Raw genomic sequence first — 16,052 nt, forward strand, 5'->3', positions numbered from 1 at the left:
CCATCATACATGAGTACATCTTATATTTATAATAAGTTCCATATAAGAGCATTAATATAATTCAATTAGTTTATTTACCAATTAAGGGCCCTCATTGGGCAAAAAGAAAGTACATTGTAAATTGACATTTATATATAGTCATATACATGTAATACAATATACATACACACAAGAGAGAAAGAGTTGCATGATTGATAGGAGAAAGACATAAAAAGATATATATATATATATATATATATATATATATATATATATATATATATATATATATATATATATATATATATATATATATATATATATATATATATATATGTTGATGGAGTTACCATTGGGGCGATCACAATTGTGAATCATTCACTCTTAACTCTTATTCACCTCTTCAAACACATGAGACATTTGGAAGGTCTGCATAGACTGTGATGTTATAGTCAGGATTCAAAATTAAGTAGATATACTTGCCAAAGGATTGTGAAGTTGTTGCAAAGCATTCTATAGGATCAATGTGCAGTACTAGTCCAAACTGAGTTTACAGCTCTGAGTTTTATTGACAGGAATGGATAATATACATATATGTGCACAAATCTAGTGTCAGCAGCAAATCATTTTTTTTTTCAACTCAACTAGCCGAATTCAATAGAACAGTATTTGGTCACACTTTTTCTAATCCTAACATTTACAATAATAATCATGATTAGTTACTTTATTCTGTCTAAGTTTTTGGGCATCGGAGATTTGCATTTGGACAACTCAAAAGTTTGAGTGCACTTGCCCTTTGGACTGCCAGTAAAAATGTTGATGTGCTGGTGATGCTAGATTTGAACATACATATAATTATATACCATTGTGTTAATTAAACCTGTAAACTCACACTGCCATAACATGCCAATAACATATTGTATAATTTACATGTATCTGTGTGTTAACCTTCAGTACATATTAAAAGAATATTTTCTCTTGATTTCATTTTATAGTGACGTATATCTAGGTTAATTTGTAGATCAAACTATAATCAAGCTACATGTACGCTGAATTAATTTTTAATAAGTGCAGGTTTATTAGATGGAAATTTTTATTAGAGTAATATTAAATGAATTGGGCATGGTCATGCAGTATTTAAAATAAACCTTACAGTGACAAAAAACAGTCAATGTATTAAATCATTCATGTGCATATGAAAGTTTGCTTAACAAAATTCAATACAAAATTTTCATATTGTGCTATTTTAATATTTAGTTAACAAAACCCGCAGTGCAATCCATCTGAGCATGAACAGAATTGAAGTGAAACATACCAGTGCAAACCATGCATCAGCATGAAAAATATCTCGTTATCTACTCGACTTCCCTAATTTGACTGCATGTCCAGGCTCCAGGGCCATAAAACTTAGACAAGCTCATTTTTGATCTCTGTCTCACTTTTCCACTTACAAGTGAGACTGAGATCAAAAGTGAGCTCGTCTAAGTTTTAAGGCCCCGCAGCCTGATAGTCTAGGGTTCAGAATCATTGAGACAAAGCACCTGTAGTCAACTGCACAGTGTGGACTAAAAAAAAATGTTTACATTATGGTTTTAAAATAAAGAGAAGCCTCATTAATCTGGAAACCTGTTTTCTTCAAAAGCAAATTTCTGAATTGTACCTTTTATTATTTGAAGATATAAATGAAAATTCTCTTGTCAACTAATGTTTTGTCCAGAATGTGTTTGGGTAATTAATTTCCCAAATACTGATACTCCACTGTTTATGATTTTGGATGTAAATGGGAATTCTGCAAACTTCATCTGTATCTATCGGGTCTCTGTGATTATCTGGGAGTTGTCAGATTTTTACCTTTAAAATCTTTCTTCCATTGAGCGGTTTACAAATTTAAATTAGATGTGCTATTGTTATCGTATAAGTGTCAGAATTAGTGAAATCACGTACATATAACATGTATAAGGAGTATTTCCTTTGTTTTCAGTCAGTGACAGGTGCTACAGAAATGAGGCGATTGATGAAAGCTGTAAGAACCTGTTTGTATTAATTCAGGACAAAAAAGTGTAAGTATACTCTTAACATACATTAATGAGTGCAGTCCAAATTGAGTTTGTTTTCTTCCACTGATAAGTGCAATCATAAATAGCGCACTTGAATTTTAAAAACAACTCGTTTTAGTTCTAAATATACTCCAATTCGTGGATAAAAAGCAATGCAAAAGCACTAATAAAAATATGATTCATGCTGTCTTCTTTTATAAGTATATTTAAAGTATTAGATGTTCTCAAGAGTTGTTTAAATTTTCTAAAAAAAAATCTCAGACATGTGGACTGACAGAGTTTGTCAGTCAGAAGAAGGGTCTGTTCATCTGTGTTCTTTATTTTGATTGCTCTGCAATTTTTTTAAAAAGTTTATCATTCATCTGGACTGACGTATCCAAGAGTTTTATCAGTCCAGGCAATTTTTTATTGTTTTCCTGTCATGATCAGTTTCTGACAACTGTGCTGTGAGACCCATATACACGTGTAACCCTGTATGTTTCTCCTGAGAAGGAACATGTCTTAAGTTTACATTTGTCATTAGAAAAAAAAGAAATGAAGCCAATTCAACCTAGGTATCTGCTTCCTTGGGTTATGCAGTATAGAAATGTAATGATGTAACCCTGATTTACAGAATCCCGGGCCGTGTGGTGGTGACTATGTAATGATTTAGCTATGATTTACAGAATCCCGGGCCGTGTGATGGTGACTAAGATTGTCCCGGATGAGGAGGAACAGATCAAGTCTACGCTGGTCGAGTGGAGTGATAAACGGAGAATGGACCTCATATTGACCACAGGAGGGACAGGGTTCTCCCCCCGAGATGTCACACCCGAGGTAAGATGGTGTATTAACGCTTTATTTTTTTTATTATTGAAGGGACCAAGAAAATATAGTGTATTGTATTTGCAAATTAGTTACTGTTAGAAATAGTGCATTTGTTCATGTTGTTGTGGCTGAAACAAAGTAGGTTTTTCTCCAAAAAAAATTTCCCAATCATTTTTCAAGAGTAATAAAAGTTATCTTCCTTAAAGCACTAAAAAGCACTTTCATTTCAATTCTGGATTACCCCGGTATATATGCAAATTTTCTTCTTTGTAGGCCACCAAGTCAGTCCTTGAGAAAGAAGCCTTAGGTATGACCTTGGCCATGTTGAAACAGTCTCTAGAGGTCACACCATTAGCTATGCTGTCCAGGTAAGTTCTTAAGGGGTCACCATTCATTGAAACAGTCTCTAGAGGTCACTCCATTAGCTATGCTGTCCAGGTAAGTCCTTAGGGGGTCACAATTCATTGGCATTGAAGGCTAGGGCTGTCACAGTTTCCCAAAATAACCAAAAACTGTGGTCCAAGTTGTTCGGTTTGGTTTCGGTTCCACTTTTCTGGATTTCCTTTTGGGTCTGGTTTATATATAAGAATCTGTTTTATACAAAAGATGGCGTCGAAATAAAAAAAAAAATGATAGTGATAAAACAGTGATAAACATCACAACTGAATTCTACTTCATTCCATGCCAAAACACTTGTCACGAAAGGATTAGATAATTATCAAAACCAGCAGGAATGGTCAGGTTGTAGCTAATAGCCACGGCCTTGTATTCCTAAACAACTACGTCAAGATGTAAAATGGTTAAGATTTGTTTTAAAGGTGAATTTAACTATCAAATAAGGATTTTTCAAGTTAAATTCATGAAATTAAGATGTAAATAACCTTACCGAAAAAAAAAAGGAAACCGTACTGAAATTAACAGAACTGACCCGACCTGAAAAATTTTAGAACCATGACTGCTCTATAATGAAGGCACCCAGGTAAGTCCTTTAAAGTCACATGACTAACACCTGATAAGCCATACCTGGGTACATTGAAATGTATGTTTTTCAAAGTGAGAATGTCTTAACATTCATGAAACCTGAGGAAAATTGGAGAGGAGTATATATGTAAAATTAAATAAATGTTAGTGTGTTAGGTTAAAGTATGCGGAATGTTACTTACTATAATAATAAATCTGTGTTTAATTACCTTCTAAGCCCAGATAGGAAAAGACTATTAAATCCATGTTTGACTATATGTGCATTAATTTTTTTTTAATGAATCTATAGTTTTTAAATTGTTAATTGGGATATTGATACTAAATTTCTCATCAATAACAGTCTTAGAAATTCATCTACAGTGATTGTAAGTTGATTTATTAAATTCCTTTTTTAGGTTGGTCTGTGGAATACGAGGCGGTACACTCATAATCAATCTGCCAGGAAGTGCCAAAGCTTCCGAGGTCAGTAGTACATAATAATCAAATTTGTGACCAGCTCAGTTGCTCAGTTCACTTAAAAAACTAAATTTCTTTAGTTTAATTTAGTTAAAATTATAATTTATATTATTATAATTATAAAATGTACAGTCAGTATTTAAATACAAATCCAAGCTTTAATATGAGATACTGCATTTTGTTTCTGGATATAACTTTTCCAAATTGCCCTGTTCTCATCTTAAGATAGTATTATCATATAGGCAGAGTTTTTTTTTTGAGAGAATTCAATTTGGCATTATTTGTGAGGAGATAGCTATGTATATCTTTCTTGGCATAGGGTTGCCAAATTACTTATTTACTACACAAACATGTACATGTATATAAAAATTCTTAAGGACAAATTACTTAAACCGTGTCTCACTAAATATTCCACTTGAATAAAGGTAGTCCTCTTTGGACACCTCTAAATTATATGGATTTCTTTTAATGGATAGGTTAATATCCTGTTTGCATTTGTATACAGACCATTTCAATGTGGATGCCCATTTAACCCAATCATTTATGATCTTTCAGTATACAAAATATTTTGTCTTTCATTTTCATTTGAGTACAATATTATGTAGGTAGCCATTTTGAATCACTGGAAACTTTTTAAGCCCTGTACTGGAAGTAGACAACTCAGATGCACTTTTAATACTCGTCTGAATTTGATGTGATTATAAAAACACAGCAATGTTTTTGATGAACTTTCGGGGTTGTCCTTAAGATCTTGGGGCTGGGGAATTCCCCCGGCTTAAATAACATAATTCTGGGTATTCTGGCATTGTCCCCTCTACTCCAGTGAAGAAGGAACCCTAGACACCCTTTTATTTTTAGAATGTCACCTTCCCTGACTTTTGATATTACCTGATAAGGAGGGATGGGGAGGCTGAAGTATTTGGAAGAACTAGTTTTGGAACTGCATCATTCATCTTCATCACTTTGTTTTATACAGAATAAGTCACTACTTTAAGCCACGATATCAAACACATGACATGTACTAGCTTTGTTTACAGGAATGTCTACACAATATCAAACACATGACATGTACTAGCTTTGTTTACAGAAATGTCTACACAATATCATACACATGAGTTATATTTACAGGAATGTCTACACAATATTATACACAGGGGTTATATTTACAGGAATGTATACACAATATCATACACATGAGTTATGTTTACAGGAATGTCTACACAATATCATACACAAGTAATATTTACAGGAATGTCTACATAATATCATAGATGGATTATATTTACAGGAATGTCTACACAATATCATACACATGAGTTATATTTACAGGAATGTCTACACATTATCATACACATGACATATACAGGCTTTATTTACAGGAATGTCTACACAATATCATACATATGGGTTATTATTACAGGAATGTCTACACAATATCATACACATGAGTTATATTTACAAGAATGTCTACACAATATCAAACACATGGGTTATATTTACAAGAATGTCTACACAATATCATACACAGGAGTTATACTTACAGGAATGTCTACACAATATCATACACATGGGTTATATTTACAGGAATGTCTGCACAATAATATACACATGGGTTATATTTACAGGAATGTCTACGATTTGTTTGTCCAGGGATTCCCCATGCTATTGATCTACTCAGGGACAAAACAGAGGAAATTCAGACTACCCACACTGACCTTCAGTCAAGGGGAGTGGAGATTCCTACTGCAGTAAGTCCATTGTTGTAATGGAATTATTGTAGGCAAGACAGGGCTATATCCAAGGTCATAGAAGCTACGTATTGCTAGATAGTGCTACAAAGTTGAATGAACATCTAGTATAGCCCTGTGAAAACAAACATAATTTATAGGTGTGTTCAGTAGATGATATCTTGTCCAGGAGGTAAGCTAGTTACTTAGCATAAGACCGGGAATGCAGCCCTAGACAAAGCTGATGAAAAGGCGTGTATTTGTAAAATTGTATAAAAATATCAAAATTGTATTGTCATAAGCTGAAAGAAATTGACCAGCAGAAAGTGGCTATATGATAGCCAGTTAAAAAATTAATCCTTCTTCATTCAAACAGGGTGTTTGTTTGAAATTCTTTTGTAAAATTGATATCCTGAGAATGAAAAGGACATTAACAGTACATGATATTGTAATAGGATTCAAGATGCATTGTCTCTCTTGACCCAGTCAAATGTTGTAGGTTAGAACCAATGAAAAATTTGGCTGTAAACTGAACCTTGCTATGTTCTATTTCTTATATATATCAAGGAGAAAATGTGTATTGTCCCCTACATTAATGTTTAAGTCTGCATGCTGGTTTGTCAGTATAGAAAGTTTTATACACTACAAATAAACAAGAAAATGAAATGAATAAAAGAAATCTGCATAATTGTCTATTGAGGAGTGTACAGAAATTGTGATTACAGGGAATTGTGACTGTAAAAAAGGAACATTCCTGCTGAACACCAAAAAAAAAAATAGATTCCAAAAACAAATTGTAGGGATGTAGAGTGGTTGTTCTCAAGAGTGAGGCCACATTCCTGATAGCACTAGCGAGTGGGTTACATGTGTACCTTTACATATAATTTATAGCTCAGTTGGTGAAGCATATTATAAAATGTGTGTGCTAAAGGTTAAAACCATATTGTTGGTCACCCTTAAGCTAATTCTGTTATATATTTGAATTGTGCTGCATACATGTTATAAAAGTTATGTATTTGTATTAGAAACACTATGTTTTGCCAGAACTGGACAATGGCTTTCAGTCTCTGCAAAAGATTGTTTGGATTTTAAAGGACATTTCAATTGGTTTTGTGTTCTGTAAAAGGAAACATGAAGATTCCTTATTCCTAAACATTTGTCTCTTAGACTACTTCTTTCACAACGAAAGGAGTAGAGACTTGGCAACAGTGGTGGCCCTTTGAATTTAGGGACTTGCTGCTATTTGCAATCAATTTTAACCCTGTCCAGTGTTATTTTCTGTATAAAATCACTATATTAAGCAATTCTATCCCTTACATGACAAGTGGCCATAATCTTCAGACCCATTGATACTGTTTCAAGACTTAGAGATTGTTCTGTTAGTAATCTCACTCATAGCACAGTAATAGTGGAATTCTTTTATGACTGTTCAATCTCAAAAAAGACTTCTTTTTGTATATTTCACAGAAAAAAGGGGATTGCCTCCAAATAAGATAGCAGAATAAACTATAAACAATCTTCAGAAAAGAAAAGTATGAATTTCAATGATTAAGATTTTTTTCTGAGAACAGTTTATAATGAATTCTTCAGAATCTGTACTGTTTTCCCTAGTGCAAACAAACTTTAACATTTAAGATACTTTGAAAAAAAAACTTGTCCGTAACATTTATTGAAATACTTTGAAAGTATGTACAACAGTAAAAAAAAGTTTGCATTGTAACATATTTTATCATTATTATAACATATTTTTATTATTATTGTCAGTGATAAGTTTATGTTTAAATGCTTTGAAGTATCTAAAACATGTGAAAGAATTTTAACATTTCTAGCTCTACTGGTCAAAGGCCTAGACAAGAATAACTTATGTGATTGTAAGCTGGTGTCCATCTTGTCTTTCTGTTGTCTGAAAAAAAATCAAAATACTACTCCTCCTACAGTTTTCCTACAATTTTAATTGGCACACTAGTAAATTAAACCAACTGAAGGATCATATTTATCAGTTTTGCCATAGCTACACCTGTACAACTTTCAAATCCAGATGCCACAGACTTTTCTTTTATAATGAGTACAAACCAGTAGAGCTACAGTTTCATCAGGGATTTCTGTTCTCATAACACTTGAATTTATAGAAGAAATGATGATTAATTTACTAAAATTTTAATAACAGACCTGTGAGATAATCACTCAAACAGTGAAGTCGGTGTTCTCTATTTAGGACTTTTTGTCAATAACTGGAAGTCTTCTTTTGGTGCTTCAGGATTTTTATTTTGTTTATGTAGTGCCAAACTTATAGAACTCCATAAGTTCTCGTGACTCTCAGTTTTCTCTTCATTTCAAACCGTTTGACATTATGATAAAACTTACCTTTCTCAGTATTTTATTTTACAAGATAAATATAAACATGTATTTTTTTTAATGAGAATAGACAAATGACAATGAAAAGAATGCTTTAAACATTTGTTTTATAAAAGATTAAAGCCTGGCTTGTAAGATTTTTTTTAAAGGAATTAATAATGAGACATTTTAAATTTCCTAGGTGAAGGGAAAAGGCTCCCAAAACGAAACAATAGGTGTTTGTCGGCGGGAGGTGGAGAAATCGTTGGATAATCGAATTCAGAAAACTCCATTTTATCGAACACGACCTCAAAGAAAAATAAAGTACTCACCTAAATCCAACACAATATCTGTTATCAACTTAGACCGGAAGGAAACTTTTACGACTGAGTTGTCGAAAAAACGCGACTCGTACGCCCCCGCCGACCAAAATCGGCGTGATGTTTATGGCATGGGTGTAGAGAGTGTCATTAACAACACGGTTGATGACACAACTTCTAGTAAAAATACGTCATTTCCTGAGCGGGAAACGGAAGTCCAAGAGGAAGCTCTTACTGAGCGCCCTCTTTCGTCTCTGGGTTCGATAAGGAGTCTTGATTTTATGGGAAGTTTGCCAGATCTGACAAATGACGAATTCCTTGTTGCTGGACCTCCAAGTGTGCAGAGCATTCGAGTGGAAAGTCCAGCAAATAGTTTGATAAATGTTAGAACCCATGAAGCGAGTATATCAATGTTAGAAAGACCTGTGCCGCCCTCATTTGCAATTCCTAAAATCCCATCAGTGGACGAAGCGAAGAATGTTGCGCAAAGGATCATGGGAAAGGACATTTCGTCGTGTTTCGAACCGATAGAGAAGAACCGGATGGACTTTTTTGAGTCCGATTCCGATGATGACATCGATATATCGTCTCAAAGAGACCATTCTGACGGAGAGTCTACTATACCCTACGCAGACGAAAGCGAAGATGACGTCACTCATGACGACCAGGAAACTCAAACAGATGATTCCAATATCTACGATTTTGACAACGAGGCTGATATAATGAGTCCACCTGCTAAAATTGTTAAACGGAGCATGTCACAGACCCGAAGGATAAGGAAACGGATGGACAAGAGATTTGGATTTTTAGGCGCCAAGCTTCACAAGTCATCAATGTATGGTGAGGTAAACTTTGTTGAAGTTGGTGTAAAAGTGGGAGAATTTCTAAAAGAACATCCCCTTATACAAGGTATATATCTCAACAAAGGGAAAAGAGCCGTTAAAAAAAATTACGTCACTTTGTGTCGCCAGAAGGGTGTGAAGGAAAACACAAAGTTGACATGGAAGCGAGGAACTCAAAAACAGGCACGGAACAGCTTAGACGACTATTTTGAATACACAGAGGAGGGACAGGCCCGGAAATCCAAGATAGACCGGAAGTTAGTTCGGGACGAATATGTGGTCAGTTGGTACATGTGGTGTCCAGGTCATGGCAACTGTGTGCGGAAGTGCGGGGGGCGTGGCAAATGTATCCCAGGTATAGTATTTCTAAACATTATTGATACATATATATATACATATATTGTAGCTCATGGCTTGCGTAAGATTACAGGTAAACCATTTTTGACATTTTGTCCTGGGTAAACGATCGGGCAACTCGTGCTCCCCTTCATCTTTCTGATGTATAAATAGTTAACACCTAAAGGCACACAAAGGTCGAAAAATTACTGTTATTTATATTACATGTAACCGGGTGCCTCAGGTGCAATGAACTATTGTCGGCTACCATAATCCCTCTAATTATTGAAAAAAAACCCCACACAACTCGGAATTTTATGTCGAAAATTTAAAATCCAACTTTGTACTATTGCTTAAGATTTTTATTCATACATTTAGTAAGTTGATGTAATAATTTTTTCGTCTGATTTTTCAGGATGCCGAGGCATGCAACATAAACAGGACCGCCATAATTGTAAAGTGATGCTCATATTTAAGTTATTTCTCAGCGACCTGACGAGATGGCGGGTGCAGATCACGGGACTTCACGTTCCCAAAGACAGCATATGGCGACCATCACTGGACCAGGATAGCTGGGATGGATTATCTCTAGAACGGCCGCGCAAAATTCCAGTGGGAACATTTCGAGAAAGTCCTACAACCGATGATTACCAGGTACTCAAAGGAAACGGGTCACATAATGAAAAAGGGAACAAGAATCAAATCTCTAGTCAACAGACAGAGAAAGGCAATGTCCAGAATTCTTTGTCAAGTTTGAACAGTGGTGTTCAAGAAAAGGGAGAGAATCCTACTGTCAATGTCTCACAGGTGGCGCAGTCAGTCATGTTTGCTTCCGTCTCCCAGGACGGAGACATATTTTCGGAAAGTTCTAGTCAGGTTATAGGCCTCTCACCAAGCCTACTTCCTGAACCAATCACGGAAGCCGAGGCAAATCAGAAGATCATGGAATGGATTACTGAGTCTGAACCAACCGGAAACGATTCTTCCATTCCTAGGTTACCGACCTTCGATCAGCAGTGACGTCATTGATAGTCATAATAGGTAGAAGTGCCTCAATTACCAGTGTTATCTAATTCATATTTACTCAAACTAAAAAAAAAAATTGTGCCATAATTTTTTTAAATGTTAACGAAAGTGATAGTTTGTGTGCCATATTTATTTTAATATTTACGAAAATAATGTTTTGTGCCACACTTTTGTTTTGATCAAAATATTATAGTATTTGGTGTCATAACTCTTTAAAAATGAAGTAAATTATTTGGGAAAGAGTTTCTTAGCAATCAAATGAATAAATAAACGCTGCTGCTTTATCCTGATACCTTCACTGATAATTTTATGACCTAATTTTGTGAAAGAAATGAACGAATTATGCTTCTGTATCACTGACCAACGTACATGTAAATCTTGTCATGCATACGTATATATCGTGTCTGTTGACAAAAGTGTAACCTAATATTTATTGGACCAATACTGTCTTTGAATTTGAAGCTAATTAACCGTCCATTTATTTTTATATGCAAAATAAATGAGCTTCATATATCATTTGATTATTTTCCGGTGAACATCATTTTACTTATGTACAACTACAACTAGATTTTTAGTTTTCAGTATCTAGAAAATGTAGATTTTTAGATCTGCTAAGGTTGATCGCCACACATTGTGTGATGTAGCGAATCAAATATTTGATTTAATCAGATTGGATGAACATTTGTTTTACCCGCCTTAACATTGCCTGAACCTTTATAAATTTTTTCTGTTTGTTAATTGATATGCAATTAAATCAAATAATTTTATTTTGATTTTTTTTTTCATTTGGATATTTTTTTGGAAATATTTGATATAATTATCTATAGATGTTGCATTAACTATATTGCTTTTTGATTAATTAAGTCTGATATAATGATGTGGTTATATTGTTAAAATACCGTACATTGTTACACTCCTGAATCTGCAAGTCAGTGGTTCTGATTGACAGATGCTGTTTCTGATACATGTATGTATTATAAATGTTTCAGTATGTGTCAGAACGTGTCAATACTTGTCAGTATGTGTCAGTATGCGTCAGTATGTGTCAGTATTGAATTGTTACGATCCTGAAATTGCCAAAAATGTTATAAACTAGAAAAACAGTACGCACTGTACATGTATCAATTTATTGTCAAATCTACCGGTATTTTAACAGCAATGTATGCGTTCTGATGTTTATTCTAACAATTTGCATTAATTCAATTAAAGGTATTTAATTGATCTGTTTTTTTTTTGTATCTATACTCATATTAACTAAGGATATGCATTCAATTATAAAAGTTCTTAAATCTGAAAACCAAAATCTAAATATTCAGTCGAACTGAGAGTCACGGGTCGTATGAATGATACAAAACTTGTGTAATTTCACATATTTGAACGATGAATGTAACACATTTTTTATGTTTCTTAATGTCAAGTCTTCTAGCATTAGTGTACAGACTGTACAGAAAATTTAATAAAGTTAACTTAAAAGTATCATATAATAATAAAAATGTACGATACTTTCAGCAACATGAGATTTACACATATGTACCAATATTGAACCGACGACAGTATATCATATGGGTGGCCATGACATCTTGTAAATTGGGTATAAAGGTTTTTATTAGCTCCGTATGCAAGTAAAGTTCCGTGTTCCCTGGGAGAGGGGGGGGGGGGGTCCTAAAATGTATGGAATCTAACTTAGGACATGCTCATTGCTGGGGTCGATATAGCACATGTAATACTTCTATAATATCCTGCAGAGAACGACAATCATGACAAATTGGATCAATTGGGAAAAAAAGTATGATATTATTTTAGAATTTTTTAAGTTATAACAATGAAGAATATTTTAAGTTTGCTTGGTTGAGTGTGCTCTTCAAGCAAACCGTTAAATGAAAACAGGAATAAGACATCTTCTCAAAATATTTTATTACGATATCAGAATTCGATAAAACCATGGGAAATTTTTGTGTCATTAAGGTTTATCGGCCCTATGATAAGAGAGATAGCTCCACTTTGGGTAAATAAATATCATTCCTTTATATATATGTCAAGTTAAAAGCTAATTTCTGTCAAATTTTGCAGGGCGTCCTGAAATTATTAGCATTTAAATTATAAATTAGAATTTTTTTGAAAGGGTGGGGGTGGGTGGATGAATGGGGTGGGGGGGCTGAAAGTTTTGCTAAATTTTCTTTGAGTTAATAGAGAAAGGGGTGATGAACCTTAATTAAAATGTGACCTGTGTATATAGGTTTTCTACTTGTATGGCAGCATTAAATCACTTGATATACTAGTAACGTACTGCTGATTAAAAGTTTAGAAAAGGGAAATTTTAGCAAAAAAATTTTGTTCTTTGGCTTTAGTAACCCACACTAGAGAAATTAAGGTGAGAAGTAAAAGTATTATTGGATTTTTCTAATTAAATTTTATCGTGCTCACCCTTCATAAATCGTGAACAAGATTATAGTCTGTAAATGAACTGAGCTATAAGCGCATTAGAAAATAATTTAGATTTGATTACAATGTATTTTCTTAAGTTTTTCTTGGAAAGATTTGCTCTAGCGAATTTTTAGAAATGAAGTCGATTGACAACGAGATTGTTTGCCTCGCCGTTTGTCTAAGTTAAAGGTCATTCGTGTTTCCTACCCATAATGAAATATGTCACCAAGAGTGCAACCGCAACGCTGGGGAATAAGGCAAGGGGGAAAAGCCCACATTCTAAAAGCATTTCGGTGTTATGCAATTTCTCATTACTGTTCTAGCTGAGAAATATTTCCATGACATTTATTTGTCGGTTTCATAAACCCGTCAGAGCTGAAGATATTGTTCATTCATTAAAAATTGAACTTGTACGCAAGAATCTATTATGTGCAATAAAAACAAAAATTCCCCGGAGGAAGTGTTTTAATTTGATTTCCTTTTTTTCTATAGAATGTTAATATCGCATTTTTTCTATCAGTCAAATTAGAACATTTTATTGATCATGTCGCCTTGCACTTTCTTGGGTCGTTCATAAAGTTAAATTTTATTTATTTTTACTTTGCGCTTTACCAAACATTGTCATGAATTCAAAGTATGATGAAGTTATTTTATCTAGTTTTTTAGATGTACATGTAATTAAAATACGCCAGTCTTCAACAGATACTAGTATATAATGTCTCTTGGTTTCCACGCCTGAACCAAAGAAATGAAATTCTTGTTTGAACCTTCGATCTTCTGTAAAATCACCTGTTACAAGAATTCCTTAAATTCAGGTATCACTCTGGGCTTTTGATATGACCTGAATTAATTTTTTCTTTCTTTTTTTTCTTTTTGTAACTTTAATATATCATCTACCACCTTTACAAACCCTTGGCCCAGTTTAGCAGAATTACATGTAAACTCGTGATAGCAGAATTACATGTAAACTTGTGATAGCAGAATTACATGTAAACTCGTGGTAACAGAATTACATGTTAACTCGTGGCATCAGAATTACTTGTAAACTTGTGATAGCAGAATTACATGTAAACTCGTGGTAGCAGAATTACATGTAAACTTGTGATAGCAGAATTACATGTAAACTTGTGGTATCAGAATTACATGTAAACTTGTGATAGCAGAATTACACATAAACTCGTGGTATTAGAATTACATGTAAACTTGTGGTAGCAGAATTACATGTAAACCCGTGGTATCAGAATTACACGTAAACTTGTGGTATCAGAATTACACGTAAACTTGTGATAGCAGAATTACATGTAAACTCGTGGTAGCAGAATTACATGTAAACTTTGGTAGCAGAATTACATGTAAACTTGTGGTAGCAGAATTATATGTAAACTTGTGATAGTAGAATTACATGTAAACTTGTGGTATCAGAATTACATGTAAACTTGTGATAGCAGAATTACACATAAACTCGTGGTATTAGAATTACATGTAAACCCGTGGTAGCAGAATTACATGTAAACTCGTGGTATCAGAATTACACGTAAACTTGTGGAATCAGAATTACACGTAAACTTGTGGTATCAGAATTACATGTAAACTCGTGGTAGCAGAATTACATGTAAACTTGTGGTAGCAGAATTACATGTAAACTTGTGGTAGCAGAATTATATGTAAACTTGTGATAGCAGAATTACATGTAAACTTGTGATAGCAGAATTGCATGTAAACTTGTGATAGCAGAATTACATGTAAACTTGTGATAGCAGAATTACATGTAAACTTGTGATAGCAGAATTACTTGTAAACTTGTGATAGCAGAATTACACGTAAATTTGTGGTATCAGAATTACATGTAAACTCGTGGTAACAGAATGACACGTAAACTCGTGGTAGCAGAATTACACGTAAACTCGTGGTAGGAGAATTACATATAAACTCGTGATAGCAGAATTACATGTAAACTCGTGATAGCAGAATTACATGTAAACTCGTGGTAACAGAATTACATGTAAACTCGTGGTAGCAGAATTACATGTAAACTTGTGGTAGCAGAATTACACGTAAACTTGTGGTAGCAGAATTACATGTAAACTCGTGGTAGCAGAATTACATGTAAACTCGTGATAGCAAAATTACACGTAAACTCGTGGTAGCAGAATTACATGTAAACCCGTGGTATTACAATTACACATAAACTCGTGGTATTAGAATTACACGTAAACTTGTGGTAGCGGAATTACACTTAAACTCGTGGTAGCAGAATTACACATAAACCCGTGGTAGCAGAATTACATGTAAACTCGCGGCAGGTTACGTTAAAAAAAGTATTTCGAGATTTTTGGTTACTGCTGATCGCCACAAATTTTATTTCTGGTCAAAACAGATTTATATCAATGTTGTCCAATAGAAAATAAGATTTAGAAAACAAGCATCCAATCATTATGATAATATCATCGAAGATTGATTCTCCATGGAGCGGGAAAATTTATATATTAATTAAGGAGTGAAATGTACATGTAATAATATAATGATAATAAAAATATTTCTGTTGATCCCTAAACTGCAGAATCACTAGTATGCGTACAGATCAAAAGAAACAATGAATTTAACAAGATTAGTCCAAATATAACACGAAAAACAAACTAATAATTATGATTAGCGAAAATTTATATTCGGGCGGGAAAATAATTTAAAAAATGATAATAAGTAAATGGTTAGATTTAAAATTACAATGGCAAGCAAAATATTTCCCTGTTTTTCACTAGACTG

General features: G+C 33.8%; 1 protein-coding gene across 2 annotated transcripts in view; it reads left to right on the forward strand.

The window, feature by feature from the left end:
• LOC133177663 (gephyrin-like) overlaps positions 1–16,052 on the forward strand; it is a 55,389-nt gene that overhangs the window by 641 nt on the left and 38,696 nt on the right. Inside the window, exons 2-8 of one of the 2 annotated variants that reach the window (XM_061312607.1) lie at positions 1,961–2,039; positions 2,702–2,852; positions 3,117–3,211; positions 4,220–4,286; positions 5,906–6,028; positions 8,544–9,858; positions 10,255–12,086. In XM_061312607.1, coding sequence (XP_061168591.1) covers positions 1,961–2,039; positions 2,702–2,852; positions 3,117–3,211; positions 4,220–4,286; positions 5,906–6,028; positions 8,544–9,858; positions 10,255–10,859 — 2,435 coding nt within the window. In that variant the 3' untranslated portion in view covers positions 10,860–12,086. Of the gene's footprint in view, positions 1–1,960; positions 2,040–2,701; positions 2,853–3,116; positions 3,212–4,219; positions 4,287–5,905; positions 6,029–8,543; positions 9,859–10,254; positions 12,087–16,052 lie in introns of those variants that run through there. The other variant, XM_061312615.1, reaches the window with a different exon arrangement.

The sequence above is a fragment of the Saccostrea echinata genome, unplaced genomic scaffold, assembly GCF_033153115.1.
Source record: "Saccostrea echinata isolate AGI-Se365-2 ecotype Australia unplaced genomic scaffold, CSIRO_AGI_Sech_v1 ptg000002l, whole genome shotgun sequence".
Lineage (NCBI taxonomy): Eukaryota > Metazoa > Mollusca > Bivalvia > Ostreida > Ostreidae > Saccostrea > Saccostrea echinata.